At 43.4% G+C, this 23,542-nt stretch overlaps 3 protein-coding genes across 5 annotated transcripts in view; 1 reads left to right on the top strand and 2 right to left on the bottom strand.

The window, feature by feature from the left end:
* Positions 1 to 331: 331 nt before the first annotated feature.
* Positions 332 to 4,036, bottom strand: LOC117571819 (ras-related protein Rab-8A). Of its 2 annotated transcripts, XM_034254191.2 has the most exons (6): positions 3,958 to 4,036; positions 3,202 to 3,495; positions 2,155 to 2,215; positions 1,887 to 2,091; positions 1,686 to 1,826; positions 332 to 1,614 (listed from the first exon to the last, which is right to left on the bottom strand). In XM_034254191.2, the coding sequence occupies exons 2-6, from the start codon at positions 3,323 to 3,325 to the stop codon at positions 1,522 to 1,524; spliced, it is 624 nt and encodes a 207-aa protein (XP_034110082.1). In that variant the 5' UTR covers positions 3,326 to 3,495; positions 3,958 to 4,036; the 3' UTR covers positions 332 to 1,521. The 2 variants fall into 2 exon arrangements, with proteins under 2 accessions (XP_034110082.1, XP_034110081.1); XM_034254190.2 differs by lacking the exon at positions 3,958 to 4,036 and having other exon boundaries at positions 3,202 to 3,949.
* Positions 4,037 to 4,128: 92 nt separating this feature from the next.
* Positions 4,129 to 15,986, top strand: LOC117571791 (ubiquitin carboxyl-terminal hydrolase 32). Its single transcript, XM_034254150.2, is given in 15 exon segments — positions 4,129 to 4,494; positions 6,540 to 6,774; positions 6,840 to 7,116; positions 7,830 to 8,058; positions 8,114 to 8,225; positions 8,227 to 8,947; positions 9,012 to 10,149; positions 10,212 to 10,517; positions 10,579 to 10,796; positions 12,684 to 13,342; positions 13,406 to 13,572; positions 13,635 to 13,822; positions 13,889 to 14,074; positions 14,133 to 14,600; positions 14,661 to 15,986. Coding segments are annotated over 15 exon segments (5,241 nt in total). The 5' UTR covers positions 4,129 to 4,436; the 3' UTR covers positions 14,940 to 15,986.
* A 224-nt stretch (positions 15,987 to 16,210) lies between these two features.
* Positions 16,211 to 23,542, bottom strand: part of LOC117571789 (chromodomain-helicase-DNA-binding protein Mi-2 homolog) — a 28,820-nt gene continuing 21,488 nt past the window's right edge. The window contains exons 1-5 of one of the 2 annotated variants that reach the window (XM_052005609.1): positions 22,897 to 22,921; positions 22,724 to 22,800; positions 22,411 to 22,657; positions 16,739 to 22,303; positions 16,211 to 16,673 (exon numbers count right to left, since the gene is read on the bottom strand). In XM_052005609.1, coding sequence (XP_051861569.1) covers positions 16,534 to 16,673; positions 16,739 to 22,303; positions 22,411 to 22,657; positions 22,724 to 22,800; positions 22,897 to 22,906 — 6,039 coding nt within the window. In that variant the 5' untranslated portion in view covers positions 22,907 to 22,921 and the 3' untranslated portion in view covers positions 16,211 to 16,533. Of the gene's footprint in view, positions 16,674 to 16,738; positions 22,304 to 22,410; positions 22,658 to 22,723; positions 22,801 to 22,896; positions 22,922 to 23,542 lie in introns of those variants that run through there. The other variant, XM_034254148.2, reaches the window with a different exon arrangement.

The raw sequence follows: 23,542 nt of genomic DNA, 5'->3' as shown, positions 1-23,542 counted from the left end.
AACTTCATTTCATTGAAATGATTCCTAAATTTCAAAATCTTTCAGCTAAAGTGCTTTGGCAATTACTAAATCGTTTAATTTCGTAGACTAAAAATAACTTATTTGAACTGATGTTGATTGGCAAGCATAAAAACTGATTTATTTCCTAACATAAAACATTGCATATAAATCAAAAATCAATATCATGGCTATAAAAAGTCACATCGAACATTTGCTAGACACTATGCAAATGAATGGCAAAAGTAAGTTCATAATCTTAAGTGTTATTAATAGTCATGACATCAAAACTAAAAATATTATCTATCGAAACTTCGTAAGTAATAAAGAACGCTTTCTTGCACATGATTTATTATATAAAATTGTATACGTTTAATAATTAATATTACAAGTACATACATATATAATTAATTAATTAATTAATATCAAATATGCCTTTAGATTTAGTTATCAATTAATTTCACAATATGTATTTTACTGCTCTGCATTTGTTGATGCTGTTGTTGTTGTTGCTGCTGCTGATTCTTCTGCTGTTGATGATGTTGTTGTTGTTATTCGTATTCGTATTGCATAATGCGCATTTCGTTATTCACTTTCCTCTAATCACGCAATTAGTATTAATTATTATACGCATGTATTACATTAGATTATAACGCTTCGTTTATTGACAATGCCCTGTATGTGAGTTTGGATTGTGGATTATATGTACTATGTATGTTATATGGAGAAAAAGCACCCGCGACTATATGACAACTATTTCGATATCTAAATGGATTGATCATGATGTAATATGCATGATTATTGTGCGTATGCCTCTAAAAACTGCGTTACAAAACGAATTAAAGGAGTGTCTGTTTGTGTGTACTCGAAAATGGACTGAATGAATTCATAAACGAAATCGCATATAAATTATACGCATATCAAAATAAATATATATAAAATATATCTATATATATTTATTTACTAATTTATTTTAATTTATTGTTATGTCATTGTTTTACAAATTCCGAACAACCATGGCGGCTTATTTCGTGCTACAGGAAATTTATATAAATTATACATAATAAAGAATTCAAAATGAAAATATGCATTTCCCTCCCACAAACAGAGTGAGAGGTCGATCAGAGCAGGGTAAAGTACGGATGCGGGGGGCAGGGCAATAGAGGCGGGCCGGGCGGGCTGGTTAAGTTTCACAATAGTCGTGTCAGTTAATTTGTTTAAACCTTTAAATGAATATTGTATGTATAAGTATTTTCGTATGCATATTTCGTACACGTTTTCTGTTGCTGGCCATGTTCTCAGTATAGCAAATACAAATTAATAGCTGTACTCTATTATTATTATTAATATTATTCATTCATTATTCTCGCATATTCAGAGGGAGTTTGCTCGCGTTTGTTGATGTTGATGTTGTGTTGAACGTTTTTGTTTCGGGACTTAACAGGAGTTAAGAAAACTACTACCACATACATTATCATAATTATTACCACCATGCCGCATCAGTGCCACACGCACATTGCCACGTCAAAGCAGACTGCATCTGGACAGCCAACTGTCCTTTGTTCGAATCTCTGTCAGTTTCAGCTGATGACCTCCCTTGGGTGGATTGTTTGCCTCCTACAATCGTAAGCAAATGTTTAATTAAAAACATAAAATTTACAAAGTAATAGCTGCTAGGAAAAACTTGCCATTCGCTTTTCTGTTTTCGCTTTAATGTCGCTGGCGAGCGTGAGGAATGCCTCTTCAACATTGATGCTTGCTTTCGCGGACGTCTCCATGAATTTGATCCCATACTCAATGGCCAGTTGTTCCCCACGTTCCTTTGAAACCTACGTAAAATGAATTGCTAATTATCATTTATTCCTCGCAGAGATTATTGGACAGCTCACCTGTCTCTTGTCGTTCAGTTCACATTTGTTGCCCAGCAGCATTTTCTCGACATCAGCGGCGGCATTTTCTTCGATATTTCGTATCCAATTTTTAATATTTTCAAATGATTTCTCCTGCGTTATGTCATAGACAAGCATAATGCCCATGGCACCTCTGTAATATGCCGTGGTGATTGTCCGGAAACGCTCCTGGCCGGCAGTGTCCCTAAGATTAAATTAAATTTATATTTATACAATTAGTTTGGAATTTTATCATTTTCTTACTTACCATATTTGCAATTTAATTTTCTTGTTATCCAATTCAATTGTTCTAATTTTAAAATCGATACCTGTGAATAAAACAGAATATATTAGATAAAAGAGCAGCTAGGGGAAAAACACGTGATAAGTTTACATAAAAAAAAGAAAAACAACAAATGTATTTAGATAATATTTGGCAAAAACAACAACAAAGAAAAGAGCGACAGAGCGCAGAGACATCTGTTGTTGAGAAATACGCAATTGATTCGGATCCGGATCGTTGTCGTCGTTAAGTAAATAACCCAAATTGGAATTAGTGCAGGGAAATGTGCCAAATGTATAAATAGACAAATTGCCCAGCTCGTGCTTGTGCTCGTGGCAAACAACTTATTTGTTGTGGGTTGTGTGTTGTGTATCTTCTTGATGCGGTTAGCTGCTGATAGAGACCAAACAAACAACTGCGCAACTTATCAACTATCATCATCTTGAGGAACTGTCGATTATAGTTCAATGACACTAGCTACATTTGCTTATCTCGACTTATCTCTCAACTGCATGGACAGTTTTATTAGAAGCGTGTATTTTGTAGTGCCAAACTTCAACTATATTTTTGATGCCTCTTTTTTACTTCATCCTTGTCTTAGACGCAACAACAACAGTAAATATGACAAATACCAATCATTGCAGAGAGCCAGCAAAAAGAGCATTAAAAATGAGTCACATATCTATGTATGTGTGTGTAAGTGTGGTGCTTACAGCTGAGCCAAGAGACGAGATTGAGAGCATGAACATTGTATAAGTGTGTGTGTATGGATTCCGATTGCGATTGCTGCCCGGCGGCGTCATAATTAATTAAAAAAATTTACAGAGCGTAAGAGAGAGATGGAGAGAGCAAGATAGAGGGAGAGCCAGCAATGTTGATTACTGAGGATGACTGTTGTGTGGTGATGATGTATGCACTTTGAAATGTTTCCACTCTCTCGCTCTCTCTGGTTGCCTAGTTGTTGTTGTTCTTGTTGGGTGGCGTTCTTTCGTTGTTTTATGAATTAAGGATAGTGATAACTGATAATCTCACCTATTGTGGATATAAACGTCGTATTGAACGCATCCTCTGAGAATCGAAACAATATGCAGGTCTTGCCAACACCAGAATCACCGATTAGCAGCAATTTGAACAGGTAATCGTACGTTTTAGCCATTGTAGTGGATATGAATCACAGTCGTGCTTTTTTGTTTTGTGCCAGATGCAGTTTAGTATCCGTATACTTTGAGTTCCTCCTCAGCACTCGTTGTTCTCTCACTCTTCCAACAACTATTTCTCCTTTTGGCCTTATCGTGTCCACGTCGATAAGTGCTGCTACTGCTTCTGCTGTCGTTATATGGCGGTGGTTGGTAATCAGTGGTTTTCGATTATTATTACACACAATTCTAATTTTATTTAATACTAATGCTAATGTCGGCGATTAAGTTACTCTATACAGCTGCTACTGCAGTATATAGCTTTATTTGTAGCTAGGTATGTATAAAAAATTCATAGACGTAACCACACATCAGACACAAACAAACACACGCAAGCAAGCACGCACAGTTTTTTTTCGTTTTCGTTTTCAGCTCTGACTCTGGTTTTCTTTTGTGTGTGTCGTCGTCGATTCGAGCCTGTCAAAAAAATGGCGACGTACTTTTAAACACTATAAATTGCAAATCACAAAAGGAACGCGCGTTCTTTTTTCAATTGTACGTGCTACACTCGTGCAATTGTATGGTATGGTGTGTTGTTGTTGGTTACACGTAAAAATTTCGCTTAATTATTGCTTTCTAATTACGCCCGTACAATAAATTGGTTCGTTCGTTTTGCAGTGCTGTGAAATGCTCGCAGCTAAACGATGCGATTTATCGATAAAAAGTGCTGCAAAACGTCAAAGCGCTGACTAGTTAGTAATCAGATGTTTTTGTTTGAAGCTGAAAAAACAGCTGCTCACTTTTCTAATGAGCCCAACTAGCAGTATTTTTTGCGGTGCCAAACGTGGTCACACTGGTCACTGATAGTTAAAAAAAAATATAAGCGAACGCGAGCAAAACTTTGTGTAAAAGCAATGAAAGTGTGACAAAGAATCAAGTTTATTTACAAATCAAAATACAAGAAAATTTGCATTTGCATGCATATATTACTTGGTGACTGTGATTTTGGCCTCAAGGCAACTGTAACAAAACAAAAACATAAACAAATGTGAGCAAAGAAGTGAAGTCACAAGACGACGAAGACGACGCCAGCAGCACTTGAAGAATTTGCCGTCGTCGCCCACCCAAATAATGGGTACAAAAGAATCCAAGCATGCTTGCATCAGTTATGAGGATGCAGTCAAACGAGGTAAGTGTTTAACCTTCAAGTCCAAGCAGCAGCCATTGCCACTTTTGCTGGGGGCATCCGTAGCACGACAAATGAAAATAAAATGGGTCATACGACGATACTCGCGTCAGGTTCTAGAACAAAAACAATACAATAATAGTAGTAGTAGTTGTATGCACCACTACAGGTGTAATTGCGCTTTATCGATTCTGTTGTTGTTTCCAATTCCCATTGCCTATTTCATTTTTTTATTGCTGGTCAGAGAGTTTATTCTTTTCTCGTTCTTTTCGCTTTTTTCGGTTATTGTGTGCAAATTTCAGCACACTTGCATGTGCGTGTGTCAGTGTCAGTGCAAGTGTATGAGTATTTGCGTCGTCGCAGCCGTCGCAGTGACGTCACAATAGAAAAGCTCAGCAGCCGCCGATATTTCGTTGTCTAGTGGTTGCGTCGGGGGCGGGAATTTTTCGTCGCGACGAAACAAAGAGGAGACAACAAAACGTGCAACCGAACACTGTTGCTGTTGTTATTACTCCTTCTAATGAACTTAGCATGACGTCTGCAAAAAGGGGTTTTTGCTTCTTCTATCGCTTGATTTTGCTTTGTTGTTGCTGTTTCCGTTTCCTTGTCTCATATTTGCGTTTGCTTTGCATCGGCATTTCATCTCGCGCTACTGTTGTTGTTGCGATTTTATGACCAACCGCGAAGGCAAAGAAAATAACGAGTGTTTGCTGATAAGATGCCTCGTCTATATTTGTACCTGTTACCCAGGTGAGCTTGGCAAGCAACCGCGACGTTGGGTGACGACGACCGGTTTGCTTCTTACACAAAAAGCGCATGCAAAAGTCCAGTAGCATTTCGCAATGGCATTGCACACATTGCCTTGCCCCTTCACCTTCTCCTCTCCCTGTCTCTACAGGTGCTACGGGCAAACCATAAAAGTCCAATGCAGATAGAAAATTAATAATAAAAACAAACCACGGGCAAGCGAGTCAAAACCAACAACAATAAGTGTGCAACGAAATTCCGTTTTGTCGCGTGACGTCGCATAATAATAACAACAATTCTTTGCAATCTCAGAAATTATTCCGTATTGCTTTTTCATGCTCAATTTGTGATTATGAATTGCTGGTATGTTTAACCTGTACCCCAGCCCCTGCCAGCTACCAACCGACTGCCGTTTAAAATTGACAGTTAATTGATTACGTGATTTACGTTTTGGCCCTAACGTAACGTAGTAAATTGCACAAACACATTTCACGTTACGCAGAATTGCATGCAGCGCATGACTCAGCAACTTAACAGACGACAGACAACAAGAGAATTATTTAGCCAATAAGCATAGCCAGACAGTGTAATTGGTTTCTAATAAGAATGTCGTTAATGCATGAACAAACAAATGAAACAATTTGTAATCTTTTTAGATTGTCCAACTAGAATACGAAAAGAACAGAACAAACATTAAGTACACATTTCCCCTGCTAGACTCGTCGCTCTTATCGCTAGATTAGTTTCCATAGAAAATAGCACAGTTAAATCCCAAAATGTCGCTATTATTTTGACAAATTCAATTTATGTTTATGTTCTTTAGTGCTGTAGGCATTTCTAATGCTAATTGGCTATGGCTTAACTATTGGTTTAGAACTGCAAATACTGTTTATATGTTAACTACTTAAATTAAATATTCATGATCACTTTAATGGAAACGAAACCAATGTCTTTTCTCGGCTAATAGGAAAATGCATATTAACAGCTAGTCTTGCCTTTAATAACTAGCTTACTTGTGGTCTTTTAAAACAACCAAAATATAATGAGGAAGTTGAATTAGAAGGACAAATTCGCAATTGCATATAAGCATTACCCACTGTACTTGTTCGATAGACAACGTCACAAGCTTCCCATTAGCTGTCTGAGCTGCGCGGTGGGTGCGAAATGGCAAGATTGTAAATCGTGTTTGGACTTCCCCCAGATCGATCATCATATTTTTGGTTAAACCCAATGATTTATACAAATCTATTTTTAAATTGAAACCGATCCGAAACTAATATTCACAATTAATCAATTAACAGTTAGCGATGCCGAGCTGAGACGCCTCAAAGATGCCTTCAAGAAATCAGCAGGCGTGGGTCGGCTCTACCTCAGTCGAAATGCATTCCAGCAGGATGTGCTGTGCGAGGGAGTGCCGCCTAAGATCACGGACATGTTATATGCCGCCTGTGGTGGCACACAGCGCGGCATTTCCTTCAAGGATCTGCTCTGCGGCTTGGTGCTAATCACAGGCGGCACTCAGGAGGAGAAAACCAAGTGAGCAAATGAAGTACATTAAATTTTTACCAACATTTATTAACAATTATATTCGCATCCATTAGATTTCTGTGGAATTTGTACTGCAATGATGCGGGCACCTACATCATCAAGTCGGAGTATGTGCGTAATGTCAGTTTGGCGCCTTTCGAAAGCGTTTCGCTTTTTGCTCAGAGCGAACGCGCCAACTTTGAGCAGTTTCAGGACTGGATAATCAAGCATCGTAATGCCACAGTGTTGTCCAATTGGCTGTTAGCCGACAACTGTGTCAGCCTCACATCAGAGCTGGAGACGCCTACGTTTTACCAGAGCTTGGCGGGAGTAACGCATCTTGAGGAGAAGGTGAGCAGCTGGCGAGAATAGCTGAAAGAATAGTACATTGATTTTGAGTGTCTACAGTAGTCTGCCATTGTTTGTATAATTGATTACAAAGCACTTTATAAGAGCTAAGGTTATATTAATTGATTATGTAAAAAGCAGACAGAAGAATTCTTTTTTAAAAGCTTAACTACAAAAGTCATATAACCTTTTCAAGTTAGTTGTCTTTTTGTCTAACTGGTTTTAGATTTTCACACAGAATTTCTATCAGAAAATAAAAAGCACTAATCTCAATTAGCGCTTAATCGCATTATATTTTTAGAATTTCCTTTATCAAACTCCAATACTACTTTTATATCTACTTCGCTACATTCGTAATTCCTATGACTAGTCAAACCACATTTTCAACAATCAATTTTGATTAAAATAACTATGAAATAACTGGCATTTTAATTAAACTAATAGCGATATTTTCATGACAATAACTTTATTAATTGCCCTCTATCAATTTCCTGAACTTGTAAACGCAATTTTTATCAACAATCACATGTCGCGCATTATTCATTATTTAAACTTTGTAAAGTGCTGAGCTTTGTCGTGTGTCTAACGTTGATTAGATTAGATTTAAGAATTAGGTTGAACTGAAACATAAGTGCTTAAAAGCGCCACCTCCAATTAGTCATTAATGTAGTATAGTGCCGTATATTATACTAATATTGTTTTGTATTGCTTGACAGGATATTGGCGACTTGGAAAAAGAGTTTTGGCGTTTGAAGAACACCTCGCAGAATGGTCAAATCGATTTGCAGTTTCTGGGTCCGCTCATCAGTCCGCCCATACCAAAGAATGCACTGGCAGGACTATTCAATGCCTTTGACGAGAATCGCGATGGCCACATTGACTTTAAAGAGCTGTGCTGCGGTGTTAGCGCCGCTTGTCGAGGTCCTGGAGTGGAACGCACTCGCTGTAAGTAGATTCAAGAGCAAGCAAATCATTATCTCAACTGTTTTATCCTTTGCAGTCTGCTTCAAGATCTTTGATGTCGATCGCGATGGTGTGTTGAACCACGAGGAGACGCTGCAGATGATCAATGTGCTGCTGTTTGTGGCCAAAGAGAATCGCGACACACAACAGTAAGGAACTGACCAAGCAGCATGTCATCAGCGATCTGCTGGAGTTCGCTCAGCGGCGCAGTCCAGATGGCGTGCCCAGCACGCTTACCCGGGACAATGTCTCACTGACTGCGGAGGATTTCATGCTGTGGAATGTGCAGTGCGGCTTGAGGCTGATGCAACCGTTGCTGGACCTCATCTTTGAGCTCTGTCACATTGTCTTTGGCCTGTGGCCGCAGTGCAAGCACATGGAGTACGACATTGTGCGCGGTTGGCTACAACGCGAGGAGCGACGTCCCTATCGTGTGGGTCAGTTCTGGTATCTAATATCACGCGACTGGTGGCTTAATTGGATGCAGTACACACAGCATACGGCGCACACTTGCGAATACTGCAAACGCTCGGCCAGTCAGCGGAGCGCCGTCGACGAGGCGCTCGTCTGTGATGAGAGTTTCAATACCCACAGTCTGGAGCAGCACGACAGCTACTCGCTGGGCTCGGCCTCCGGTAGCAGCGGCATCTCCGCTGGTCGCCACTGTGGCCAACAGCGACCTGGTCCCATCGATAATAGCAATCTGATCACCGTGAATCAGCATCGCAATATACGCACGCTCACCGGCGAGGGCGGACATCTGAAACGGGACACGCCTCTTGTGCAGAGTCATGACTTTGAGCTGGTGCCCAAGTCGCTGTGGAAGGCGCTGAATCGTTGGTACGGCGACAATCTGCCGCTGCCACGACAGGTGAGTCTCGATTGCAAATTTCTTAATGATACAATCTTCTTAAGCTGTTTATTTGCTCTGTCAGGTGATACAACCACCCAACTCGGAGGTGGAGCTGGAGCTGTATCCACTCAATCTGCGCATACTGCTGCATCAAGCGCAGACAGCACCCACAGGCGCTGCTGCTGGTTCGCAGCTGAGTAGCTGGGGCTCCACGACCAGCGGTGGCTATGGAGTGTTGGCCTCTGGTGGCGGCTATGCAGCGATTGCAGCCAGCAGTGTGCTGCAGCCACCCAAGCGTTACTTGGCCTATACGGCGGCCTTTAGTCGCCTGGCCACGGTGCGTCAGGTGGGCGAGTTTCTGTGCGACCAGCTGCGTCTTAAGCCGGAGGATATACGTCTGTGGCATGTGCCACCATCGGCGGCCACGCTGGATAATAGTGCCATACTGCTGGAGGAGGATACCATGTGCCTGAAGGAGCTGCTCATACGCGACAACGATCAGCTGCTGCTCGAGATACGCAATAAGGATTTGACGTGGCCCGAGGAGCTTGGCTCCCTCGCCAGTGCCCAAAGCGTCGGCAGCGGTCCCAACGATCGTCGTCGCATGACTCGCACCTCCATCATGTCTGTGCATGCCCCGGGTGCCACAGGGCTGCATAATCTCGGGAACACGTGCTTCATGAATGCAGCGCTACAAGTGCTCTTCAATACACAGCCGTTGGCGCAGTATTTCCACCGTCAAATGCATCGCTTTGAACTAAATGCGGCCAATAAGTTGGGCACACGCGGTCAACTGGCTATGCGCTATGCGGAGCTGCTGAAGGAAGTGTGGACGGCCACCACGCGTTCTGTGGCGCCGCTTAAGCTACGCTTCTGTGTGAACAAACATGCGCCGCAGTTTGCCGGCGGTGGTCAGCACGATTCACAAGAGTTGCTGGAGTGGTTGCTGGATGCGCTGCACGAGGATCTAAATCGAGTCATGGAGAAGCCATATAGTGAATTGAAGGACTCAAATGGCAGGCCCGATAAAATCGTCGCTGCCGAGGCGTGGTCACAGCATCATGCGCGCAATCAATCCATTATAATAGATCTGTTCTACGGTCAGCTCAAGTCGAAAGTCAGTTGCCTGAGTTGTGGCCACGAGTCGGTACGCTTCGATCCCTTCAGCCTGCTCAGTCTGCCGCTGCCCGTAGAGAATTATGTGTATCTGGAAGTTCTTGGTAAGCGCTTGACTATAAATATGATCACTCATTTGGTACAATATTGTCCTCTTGCCTTGCAGTAATTCTATTGGATGGCAGCGTGCCCATCAAGTATGGACTGCGTCTCAACTCGGAGTGTAAATACGGCGACTTGAAGCATAAGCTGTCCACGTTGTGCCAGCTACAACCGAGCTTTATGCTGGTGTGTGAGCTGTGGAACTCGCAGATACGTCAGCTGCTGGCCGATGAGGATAAGTTGCGCACGCAGAGTGCCAAGGAGCTGTATGTGTATCAGTTGCCCGAGCAAAGCAGCACGAGAACACGCTCCAATTCAGCGCTTAGCATGCATATTGAACAGGGTCTCAAGGATATACAGCGTAGTTCAGGTAAGTTACAGTTTACCTAAGCTCTTGTCAATAGTGAATTAAATTGTTTTACCATTAGCAGCATTGATTACTGCGCAGGATTCGCTGTCGTCGCTTAGCACGCTGCAAACATCGAATCGCACATTGTCGTCGCGTGCCATTTGCAATGGGCATCTGGGCGACAGTCAGGAGACGGCCGCAGATGCGGATCAGGAACAGTTGGCCAAATACCAAAGCAACCACATCAACAGCAGCCAAGCTGGCCAAGTGCACGAACTGCAGCCAGATGATGCCGGAAAGGTAAGCCGGTGCTTTGGAAAAAGAGAGTGCATGCCCCACAGTCTTTTTTGCTTCAAGGTATGGCTTCTAAACTATATTAACATATACACGTATTTAATATGTTAGATTCTTTTTCAAATATCCTGGGGAAATTTGCTGTTTCCCCAAATTCAATTTCGAATATTTCCCTCAATTGCCTAGGATAAACTCGCTCCAGCGACGACCCGAAGAGTCAGAATCCATTCAAAGAATCAAAGAAAACGAATTTTTCACATAACGAAACTTTTGTTATTATTCAGCGGCACATTCCGGCAAACGTTTTCGCCTAATGCCGTTTTTCGCCTTTGTCGAAATCTACATATATTAAATACCAATATGTTAAATCTGTTTGGTTTGTGGGCTACCTACCTAATGTTTACACCCAACTCCACACCCACACCACCACCACCAACCCCTGTAATTGTTCTTTGATTTCGTATACGCACCGTAAAATTCGAATATCTACTTATGCTATTATTCCTATTCTAGTCTAAAAATCTCTAATTCTCTCGTAATTTATGTAATTTATCGTAATTTCTATACTGCTCTTTGATACTCTCTCTATATATAATTACTAATACACACATTTACTTTGATGCTGGCCTTCTTTTAATACATAAATACTCTAGTAACTATTGTACATTTCTTGCTTTCAAACAATTCTCAACTTTACCACCTATCTCTATCGGTTATCGTTCGTTCATCGAATTTGCAATTTCTAATTTGTTCATTTAATTTCGTCTGTACCATTTATTTGTACATTTTATCTCGTCATGGTACAGATTAGTCTCTCAAATGAGTCTAGACATTTGTCATAGCTTTCAAATTGTACATAAAAGGGTGATTCATGGCTATTTTCCATATTTATCGAATGCTATTATTAATTTTTTACTTTTAGTGTTGTTCAATATATTTCTTTGTATAGTGAATCTATTTTATGTTGAAGAATTTGCATTTTACAATTCTTTCAATATTAATTTTAACCATTCTTAACGAGTACCTAATACATTTTTAATTAAATTCAACCAAAAATATAGATTTTTCTTTCAACGTTATTTAGTTATTAGTCCGAGAAATAATTCATATTTTCATAAAATTATTAGAATTGTAGAATTATCTTTATTTCTTTAGTTTTCTACTTCTTTCATGATATAGGACATTTTGTATTGATAAATATTACTAAAACTTGTTTCGAGGATTATTTAAAATAATTTTTTTCTTGAATGAAATTTTTGGATAAATAATATTTCAAGATGATAAAAAAGACTGTACATTTCGTCGTATTTGCATCTAGTGCTAAATCACACGACAAAAATAATTTTGGAACTCCTTTTAATTCTTTATCAAATTGAATTTATTAATTTAGAATTAATTAGAAGTGTGGAGCCCTATTTTTAACATTCTTTACCGACATTTCGATAAGGACTGCAACATTAATCAAAATGGGATACCACAAGTCAGATTAATATTTAATATTTTTAACGAGCGTTAAATGAATCACCCTGCTTTGTGCATATTGCATTTACTGTTCTTACTCATTTGCCTTCTTAGAAACCACCTATAATTATTCTGTTCACAATTATTTAAAAAGAATATTGCAACTTTTTAATATGCGTTCATAAATAGTACCCGTATTTTGCAGATACTTAAATTCTAATTCTAATTCTAAACACCCACAATAATTTCAAATGATTGTAGAACTTTGAGCGTTTATCCTAGTTTGAAGTTGACACAAATGTTGCCTATTTGCGAGTAGATTTAATTGTTAATTGTTTCAATTTCCAAGAGCTTAAATACACTACCTAAATAACAAACACACACAGCCAATGCACTTAGATTGTAATTTACTAATGAGCCATTTTGATGCAGGAGTCGCTGATCCTCAGCTGCAGTCCAGAGAACAATTTCATGGACGATGCGGCAGCACAGCAGAAACGCATCTCATCCACAAAGCTGCTGCACACAGAGAGCAACACCAGTTCACCATCGTATACGAATCACTCGGGTGAGAATTCCATGGAAAGTTCGCTCACTGAGCCAATGCCTGTGGCAGAGTTGGCTCTGACGAGTCGTCATGGCAGTAATAGTGATGAGGGCGTGCCCAATGAGCGCTCCAGTAGCTTGAGTACAGCTCGAGACAGGGATATGGACGATGATGTAGATGATGATGATGTTGGAGATGGAGCTGTTGAAGAGGAAGGCGAAGAGCCTGAGCAGCATATAACCACCTCACAGCCGGAGAGCACGAGCGGTAATCAAACGAGCAGCGGCGTCTACTCACGTCGCTCTTCGCAACCCTACAAGGTGGGCAAGTATCTGGTCGCCGTACATCGCAAAATCACACGGCACGACAGCTACTTTCTGTCCTACCACAAAACGCGACCCAGTTTGTTTGGTGTGCCGTTGCTGATACCCAACTGCGATGGCGGCACACACAAGGATCTGTATTGCGCCGTCTGGCTGCAAGTGAGCCGATTGCTGAGTCCATTGCCAGCGACCACCGAACAGGCAAATCATGCTGCTGACTGGTAAGCTGCACAGATAACCAAGATTAAAGCAATATAATATACTCCCAATGCTTTCCTTTGTAGCGACGACAGTCTGGGCTATGATTTCCCTTTTACGCTGCGTGCCGTTAAGGCGGATGGTCTCACCTGCGCTATTTGTCCCTGGTCGAGTTTTTGTCGCGGCTGTGAAATTCGTTGCAACAACGAGTACGTGCTTCAGGGTGCGCTGCCACCCATCAACTCGACGCCCAGTGAGTAAACTGCTAAGCAAGCATAAATCCTCAACTTATAAATCTCTTTCGTTTTGTTATAGACAACGCTGCAACACCAAAAATGAATGTGAAATGCCCATCGTTACCAAATCTGGAAGCGAAACGTGCACCGGAGTACACGGCATCGCTTTCTTATACGCCAACTACAAAATATTTTGAAGACTTCACCATTGCCATTGACTGGGATCCAACTGCGCTGCATTTACGCTACCAAAGCACCTTGGAACGGGTGAGTAAATATCTTTAAACCTTTTACACATTGTATACTTAATATTATATGTGTTTTCTTGCTCAGCTGTGGGTTGATCACGAGACTATTTCCATTTGCCGGCGAGAGCAAGTGGAACCCGTTGATCTAAATCATTGCCTACGCGCCTTTACCTCCGAGGAGAAACTGGAACAGTGGTATCACTGCAGCCACTGCAAGGGCAAAAAGCCCGCGACCAAGAAGCTGCAGATATGGAAATTGCCACCCATTCTGGTGAGTTAATTGCCTGCCATTCATTGCCACATACCACTCATGTGACTTCTTTTTTTAGATTGTGCATTTGAAGCGTTTCAATTGCGTTAACGGCAAGTGGGTGAAGTCACAGAAGGTGGTGCACTTTCCGTTCGACGACTTTGATCCAACGCCTTATCTGGCCTCGGTGCCGCAAGAAACAATACTGCGGCACAAAGAGCTGCTCGAGCTGCAAAAAGATTTGCCAAGCAATGAAATTGTTAGCGAACTGGATGAAGTCGATGCCGGTGACAATGTGGTACCCAATGATAAGCCAATGCCATCAAGCGAAGCACCCGCCATTGCTGCTACAAAGGAAACGCCGATAGCTCCTGGCAATGTGCTGCGCCAGAGCAAATCAAGTAATTCGGCCAGACGGCAACGCCTCATCTCCACCAGCCTCACAAAGACGCCAATAGTCGATGGCGAATTCGAGGACTATCATCAGCATAAGCTCAAAGCGGATGTTGATGAGTTCGATCCCAAGTACAAGCTATACGCCGTGGTGGTATGTCTTAGAATAGTTAATATATCTACATGATGTCAATGAATGTTTCCTTTTTTGCAGTCGCACTCGGGCATGCTGAATGGCGGTCACTACATTTCCTATGCATCCAACACAACTGGTTCCTGGTATTGTTACAATGATAGCTCCTGTCGCGAGATATCTCATAAGCCAAACATTGATCCCAGCGCCGCTTATTTGCTGTTCTATGAGCGACAGGGTCTTGACTATGAGCCATATTTGCCTAACATCGAGGGACGCTCGCTGTCCCAAGATGCCTCGCTTCAACTGGATGTGGATGAGACGGAGGGCGATCTTAAGAAAATGTGCACAATATCGTAATACATATTGTTGACATTATTGTATTTGTAGTAGCAGCTAAACGGGCTAAACTGGCTCAAGGCTATGAAGGGCTATTCATTCGCTTAAATCTGTTTAGTTTTCTAATTAGTTTGTGTGAGTTTATGTGTGCCTGTGTATGAGTGTGTGAGAGAGTGTGTGCGTATGTCTGTGTTTTTGTTATTTACTATTATAAGCTTATTTGCTGTTCTAGCTGCATAAGTTGGCCCCACAATATTTAACGTTTAGGGTGCAGATTTTTCTTGATTTGATTTTGATTGTTGTGAGCGCTTGTTTGTGATTTCGTTTAACTTGTGTACCATATTATATAAATATTATGCATAATTTTTAAATCGTATGTAATAATTCCAAACTTGGCTCGCATATAATTTGTTTTTGTCAGCTAAAAATACATTACCATTATTAGCTTATTTAGTTACATCGGTTTGGCCAATGTGTAGAGAGCTTGTTTGTTACATTTGTTCTATATTAATATTATTACATTTTTTTTTAATTCGCACTTTATTTTGTTGTACTTTTGTAATTTGTATTAGGCCGTCAGGGCCCCGCTTGTAATTAATTACATTTACTCGTGAATATTGTGTATGTACGCATATGCATACGCGATATGTAAATTCCATTTAATTGTAACAATTGTAAATAAGATCGCGTTGCCCAATTCGCAATCGAAATGAATATCCAAATGCCTGTGGACGGCGCCAAATTGCTCGTCAAATTGATATTAATTAGCAATATATTTGGAAAGATGCTACGAATTTCACAAATTAGAAGTCCGCACTCTACTCAAATGGCATAATTTATGATGATATCGGTTCTGAAATAATAGTATTGCGCTTATATCGACATAATAATGTCGTAATGATTATTTGATATTTACAAATTACGATTATACATAATATGTAGACAAACGAGTATATACACATACAAAACTTAACTAATTTATACTTAATATACATACATCCAAAACATATGCATGATAATTTAACAACAAATGTTACAAGTATCAAATAAAAAAGTCTGTCGCTTGAATTTAAGTTGTTTTACTTACCGAACTTGGCACCAATTGACAACAAAAATCTATGCATACTTTCGAGAGCTTCGCGAAATTGCAATACAGGAAAGTGCTGCATACTTCCAGGCGCTGGTTGTTTATGAAATCGATCGATAAATGGTGCATACTTTTGGGGGAATTTTAGAATCTGCGCAAATTTTCAAATTTCGAACAATTACCAAATAAAACTTCAATAGAGGTGTTCTTTTGCAATGGAATTGGAATTTATATTGTATTTGTATTCATAAATATGTTAAATGAAATCACACAGTAAGTAATTAAGCAATATTCATAATTGTCCATATATGTAAGTATCGTGTTTAATTGGATGCGGCAAATATGTAATTTGTGAACTGTTTTGATAATTTCATTGCAAATGATTATTTTTATGATAAATATATATGTTGTTGTGTTGTTGGGTATGCATTTAATATACGTATTTAAATTCTTAGCTGAAGAGTAATTAATTTCCATGGAATTTGAATGCGCTTAGGATAGATATGCAGCGGTTGGAGGAGCTGGTGCTCAGGAGCCGGCATTGTTGGACAGTTGACCGGGCACCGAGAACTGCGGTCTAAAGTTGGCGAAATTGCCAGCGGGTCCACCAGTAAAAGCTGGCAGCGTGGTGCCCTGGAAGCCAGCAGGAAACTGTGCCATCAATTGGGCTGCAAAGGTAAAACGTAAGGTTAAAAAGGGATCTAAATTTCCAAGGATATTATGCTTTACTCACCTGCATTCGAGGCATTGCCAGCGGTGGCTGCTAGGCGCGACAAAATGGAACGCTCAGACATTTGCAGGCGTTGTGCAACAGGTGGAATGCGTGCCAAAGTAGCTGGCAAGCGGGAGACATCGCTCTTCATGTCCGACAGCAACTCCTCCAGCTGATTAAGCACCTTGTGCAGTACAGCATTTGCAGGCTTATTGCCCGCCAGCGATTCCTTGCTCAGATGCTGATGCGATTCAGCCAAGCACTCGACCTCGGCGAAGCGTGCATTCAACGACATAGCCGGATGGCTGGGATCCTGGGCGAGATTCAAGAAGGCGGCACGTCGCAACTGCTCTTCAATGACCAGAGCCTGTTCGAGCAGCTTAAAGCGTCGCGCCAAGAATTTGTTTTTAATCTCCAGGAAATTGCCTTTGCCCACATCCATTTTGAACGGCTCGTTGATGATGGCAAAGCGGATATCGTTCTGGATATCTTGCCAACGTCCATAGCCATGTGTTACAATGCCCGCGAGCAGCCAATAATCGTGGCGACGATGCCAGATCTCGTACTCCCGTCCAGGTACGGCGGCCTTCTCCTCGTTCAGCCAGAGCGTGTGCAGTTCCGTGAAGCCGCCATCGGCAATGTTGAACATGAATTTGCGCTTTAACACTTCGAGACTGTCCTCGACGAGTTTACCGCCGGCAGCAGCTGCCTTTTGATCCTTGGGTGAGTTGGCGTTGGCATTCGAGTTGGCATTGGCGCTGGGCTTCTCCAGTTCGCCGTCCTCCTTGACAATCATCACGTCATCATCATCGTCGTCTATGATGTTTGTGGTGTTGCTAGGAGTGGTTGTTGTGGTGGTAGTGCTGCTGCTTGCAGTTGTGCTTGGTTTCTCTTCACTGCCGCTGCTGGTTGCCTTCTCCTTCTCCTTGTCTTTGTCCTTCTCGTCGCTTTGCTCGCTCTTGGGCTCCTCCTTGGGCACAGCAGTTGCTGCCGTCTCTTTACCCTCTTCCTTGGGCTCCAGTTTGGTAGGTTCGTTCTTCACGCTCGCCTCACCTCCGCTCGATTTGGCGTCAGCATCGCCCGACTCTTCGCTCTTTTCTTGCTTGACAGCAGTAGCAGTCTCACCTGCAGTTTTCTTGTCCTCCTCAGTGCCCTCTGCTGGCTCCGTCTTAGGCTCTTGCTTCTCGGGTGTTGCCTTATCCAGTGCTGCCTTCTCCTCGCTCTTTTCCGAAGCAGGCGCCGGACTTGGCGCAGCACTTGTTGCCGGTGTTGCGCTGTTGCTGGTCGTTGCACTCTCTGCAGGCGCCTTACCAGCTGCTGGTGTTGCTGCATCCGCTGCAGACAGCTCCTGCTTGGCACCTCCAGCCCGCACCGGTTCACAAGGTTTGAGAATAAGCTCGGGCATGCTGTAATAGCCATTGATGTGCTCAAACTCCTGCACCTTCTTCCGTATCAGAGACATGACGCCAATACGCGTGAGTACATGTTGCCGCGAGAGTCCCTCTCGGGGCACACCATCCGCAAAGGTTTCGGCATTGTCTGCACCTGGCTCACACAGATGGCGCATGAATAGCGAGACATAGGCCTTGAAATTGCGCTCAGACTTGCCGCGCAAATCCCGCACCAGCCACTGCGAATTGAAAGCATCCTGAGGCGGCATGCCGTAACGCATGATGGCATTGAGGAAGCTCTTGCGCTGTCGGGCATTAAATCCGAGCACCTCAATGTTGCCACCGACACGAGCGAGGAGTGGAGGCAAGGGACGATCATCGCGACGCTCCAGACGACGCTTGGCTTTGCGTTCGCCGTTCTGCTCATCGAAATCATCGTCACCGGCATCTTCGTCGCTGCCACCCGAGTATTCGGAATTGTATTCGCTGCCATTGTCCTGCCAGTTGGAATCATCGCGTGTTGTGTCTGCGGCGACAACGCCGCCATCTGTGTAATTGACTTGCTTGCGCACACGCTTGCCCTTGCCCAGGGAACGGCCCACATCCTCCTGATGCTGCTCGTAATGGTGACGCAACAGCTTCACCCAATAGGCAGGATCGGAGTTCTCTGCATCCTGCTTAATAATCTCGGTCTCCTCCTCTTCCTCCTCCTCTTTGGTGGCATAGGAAGCCACCTTGAACGAGGACAAGTATTCGTTGGCCCACGATTCTTTCTCCTCAATACCGCGATTGGTACGATCGAGCAGCTCAGCGACTGCCTTGTCATCGTAGTGAATTGCCTCTTCTTTGTCGTCCTCCTTAAAGAGATCCTCAGTACCGAAACGCAAGATATCATCCAGCTCCTGCTTGGTAAAGTTGGCGCCTTTGCCGCCCATGCCGGGACGCACCACCAGATGCGTCAACATCATCTTGCGCTTGGCCACCTGTGTCACACGCTCTTCGACCGAATTGCGCGTAACAAAGCGATAAATCATAACCTTGTTGGCCTGGCCAATACGATGGGCACGTGAGAACGCCTGAATATCGTTGTGCGGATTCCAATCCGAGTCGTAAATGATAACCGTATCGGCTGTGGCCAAATTGATGCCCAAACCGCCGGCGCGGGTACTCAACAAAAAGACAAATTGTTGTGCACCGGGTGCATTGAAGCGATCGATTGCCTCCTGACGCACGGTTCCCGTGATGCTGCCATCAATGCGCTCGTATTTATACTGCTCGCCCTCGAGGAAGTCCTCGAGTATGTCCAACATTTTGGTCATCTGAGAGAAGATCAACACACGATGATTCTGTGATTTCAGTTGTTTCAGCATCTTCGAGAGCAGGACAAGTTTGCCTGCCGCCTTGGTCAGTGAATTGATCTCATAGATGCCACCAGCTGAGGTGGGCGCCTCCTCGGCTGCCGAGGGAAATAGATACGGATGATTACAGCACTTCTTCAGATCCATCATAATGTTGATGAGTGAGCAGGAACCGCCACCGCTCTTGGAATTGAGTGCCTCGTAGTTCTTAGTTAGAATGAATTTGTAGAACTTCTTTTGCATGGCCGAAAGTTCGACACGCACAATAAACTCAGACTTGGAAGGCATGTTCTTCAGCACATCCGTCTTGAGACGCCGCAGCATGTGTGGACCCAACATCTCGTGCAAACGCTTCACTTGCTCCTCCTTGGAGACATCGGCGAATTCGCCTTGGAAAGCTTGCAAATCGTTAAACTTGTCGCGACTCAAGAAGTTCAACAAATGGAACAACTCCTCCAAATTGTTTTGCAGCGGAGTACCGGTGAGCAGCAACTTGTAGGCAATCGCATAGCTGTTGAGTATGCGGAAGAACTTGCTCTGATTGCTCTTCAAACGATGCGCCTCATCCACCACGAGTACGGCCCAATCGATGCTGCCCAAGCATGGGGCATCCATCGAAATCAATTCGTAGCTGGTCAACAGTACATTAAACTTGTACTGTGTTGTTCGCAATCGGGAGACTTTGGTGCCACGTATAGCGCCCTCATCGAAGGTCAACTCATTCTCACGGATCACGGCACGCGAATCCTTGTCGCCAATGTAAGTGATGCAATAGAAGTCAGGTGCCCACAATTCGAACTCACGCTCCCAATTGACCAATGTGGAGAGCGGCACAGCGACCAGGAAGGGACCACGACAATGTCCCTCTTTGTAGAGTGAGTACAGGAAGGTGACCGTCTGAATGGTCTTGCCCAGACCCATTTCATCGGCCAGTATAGTGTCGATTCCTTGTCCCCAGCTGTAACGCAACCAATTGATGCCCTCAATCTGATAGGGATGCAGCTGCATGCCTGTATCCTCCAGAAAAGCTGGCTGTCCTTCATACTTCTTCTTCAGATCGGTTGTGGGTTTCTCGGGCGGCGGTGTGTAATGCTTGACGGGACGATCCTCATCGTCCAGCTCCAATTTCTTGGTTTTGCGCCCCTTTTTGCTCTTCTTGCTACTCGAAGCACGCGTCTGCTCCGAGGTGCACACAGCACGCAAATCCTGATAGTAATCAATGGCCTGTCGCAGACCGGGCATATCGTCTCCCTCTTCCTCCCAAGTGGACTTGTCATAGGGTAGCTCGCGCCACTTCACCAGATACATGGTGCTGCCATCGCGTGCTGTGCGATGGTTAATGACACGCTGCACAATCAACCACTCCGGCTTGACGCCATTCTTGTAGAAGCGCTCCTCGAGGGCGGCTTCGTCGTCATCGTCATTGCCCTTCATGCCCACCTTGTCCTTGTGCCGCTGTATACGCTTGAAACGTGTGTCTGCCTCGTCCAGGGATTCCTCAAACTTGGGTGGCTCCTCCATGTCGTATTTGCGCTGGAAGGAGCGTATCATCAGGGGATGATGCACATCCAATTGCACCTCGGATACCCATTCGCAGTGCCAGTAGGACATGTTGTGCCACTTGATAAAGTATTCGCGAACACGATTGCCCAGCTTGGCGCTCTTCGAAGTGGATGCCTCGCTGCTGCCGCGACGCTGCACCGCCCAACGCCAGGTGATGATCTTCTCGGCCTTGCCGGGCAGCGGTGGGCAACTGCAGCGCGGACAACGCCAGTCGCCGTCGGGTATGTTGTCCAGCGGTGGATTCAAGCAGAAAGTGTGATAGGCCGAGGGACAGGAGTCGCAGCAGAGCAACTCGCCGCCATCCTTGCACACACGACAAAACTCCTGATGCTCGTCGTCGTCCTCCTCCTCGGCGGCGCCGCCATCGGCTTCGCAATGCGGGCAGGACCATTTGCCCTCTGGTGGCTCATCGAGTTCCGGCTCTAGACAGACCAAGTGATAAGCACGCGGACAGGTGTCACAGAGAATGATTTCACCGCCTTGTTGGCACACCTCGCAATAGTCCTGATGCTCGTGCTCGCCATCGTCACCCTCCGGGAAGTTCTTGGTCTTCTTTAGCTTGTTCTTCTTCTTGAACTTGTTGCCAATCTTGGTCTTGGCCTTCTTGCGCACCACAGGCGTGCCGTCATCTTGAGCGCCGCTAGCTGCAGCCGACGATGTCTCTGCGGGCTGCTTTTCTTTCTCCTTTTCCTTCTCATCTGCACTGTCATCGGACTTTTGCAGCATTCGTTCAAACTCTAGATCCGAATCACGCTCGGATGCACCGCTAGCGTCTTGCTCTTCATCAGAGCTGTCGCGTTTGCGTTTGCCAAACTTGATCTTCAGTGTGGGCACCTTGCCCGATGGACGACGTCCCTTCTTATTACTGCTACGTCCACTGCGCTTTCGTCGCGGCTTCTTTTCTTCCTCCTCCTCTTCTTCGTCCTCTTCCTCCTCGTAGATGTCATCAGGCTTTTCGTTGCGCGACGAGCGCGATGAGCGCGGCTCATCTGCCGCCTCCGATGCACCAGCTGTAGACTGTGCCTGACCTGCAGTCTGCTGCTGTTGTTCCTGCTGGATGTGCGGATTACTCTCGCAGAACTCACGCCACTTGGCCGCGACAAGCATCATCAGCTTGGGTGCCGCGATCTTGGGATTCTCCTTTTGCAGTATGGGACGCACATGCACCATGAATGCCTTGTATGTGGTCAGATTTTGCAGATCCTCCTCGCTGTACTCGATTTCAACATCGCACACGCTGAACGCCGAGCACACATCTTCCACAGAAGGCATGCCTGCGATTTAAAAATAACATTAGTAAACATTAGTCCAACTATAACATTTTAATAGTATTTTATGGTGCCGAAGTTTCTTGTTGAATATTCAAACAACTCGTGCTCACCTGAGGAAGACTCCTTCTCCTTTTCCTTCTTCTCCTCCTTGCGCTTACGTCCACGCTTCGAGGAAGTACTTGGATATTCGACCTCCTCGTCGTGCTGCACAAAGTCGCTATCCTCTTCGCTCTCATTCTTCTTTCGCTTCTTCTTCTTGCGTCCCTTCTCCTCACCCTTCTTTGTCTTGCGCTTCTTTCCCTTCTTCTTCTTGCCCCCACGATTATCCTCTGGATCATAATCATCATCCTCGTCATTCTACAGCATTGATCAAATCATTAATATAAGTTCATCGATATCGTTATCATTATCACTACTACTCACATTGGGCTTTAATGGGGCATCGGAGTCATTAGAAAGTTCCGCAGCCTGCGCATTCTCCTCGACAGCTTCTTCCTCTTCTGCGTGATGGAAATAAAATGGTTATCGATTAATAAGGTGTTGTACAAACTATCGCATGAGCGAATGCATTTAGCACTCACACAAGCTTTCTTTACCGTGGTTCATGTTCAAGCGAAAAACTCTTCAAAATCAAATTTGCTATAACTGAAAATCAAAATCGCTATAAGTGAATGCTGAAAATCTCCCATATTAAAAAAAAAAACCAAAGTTGTTTTTTTCGATTCAATATTTTATTTGACTCTATTTTTTCTTTGCTTTTTTTGTTAAGTTTTTTGTTGTTGTCTGTTTTCTTTTTTTGTTGTTTTGTTTGTCGCCTTAATAATTACTAGTATATAACAATATCTCATTTTTTTTAAGATTTTTAATTCTGCTGGTTTTGTCAGCGGTTTTGCTCTTACAACTTACAATAATAATAATAATTATATAATAATAATAATAATAATTTTCTCATGTCTCTTGATCTGGTTTACTCCTTTTTTCCTTGCGGCTTACACAATCATTTTTTTGTTTGTTTTTTTCTTGTTGTTTATCATTAATAAGTTTCATTATTTCTTGTAATTGCAGTAGATTAGTTTATGTGTGTATATGTGTTGTATGTGTGTTTGTGTGAGTTGTTTTTGCTTTTGTTTTGTTTTTTCGTGTGTGGTGTGTGGGCGTGGCATTTATGCATATAAAACTAGTAAGTTCCCCTCATCTCATTTTTTGTTTACTTATCAAATGTCATTGTTGTATATAGGTATA

This window comes from Drosophila albomicans, chromosome 3, assembly GCF_009650485.2.
Source record: "Drosophila albomicans strain 15112-1751.03 chromosome 3, ASM965048v2, whole genome shotgun sequence".
Taxonomy (NCBI): Eukaryota; Metazoa; Arthropoda; class Insecta; order Diptera; family Drosophilidae; genus Drosophila; species Drosophila albomicans.
The sequence above is the reverse complement of the archived record's forward strand: the minus strand, read 5'-3'. Positions and strand labels throughout refer to the sequence as shown.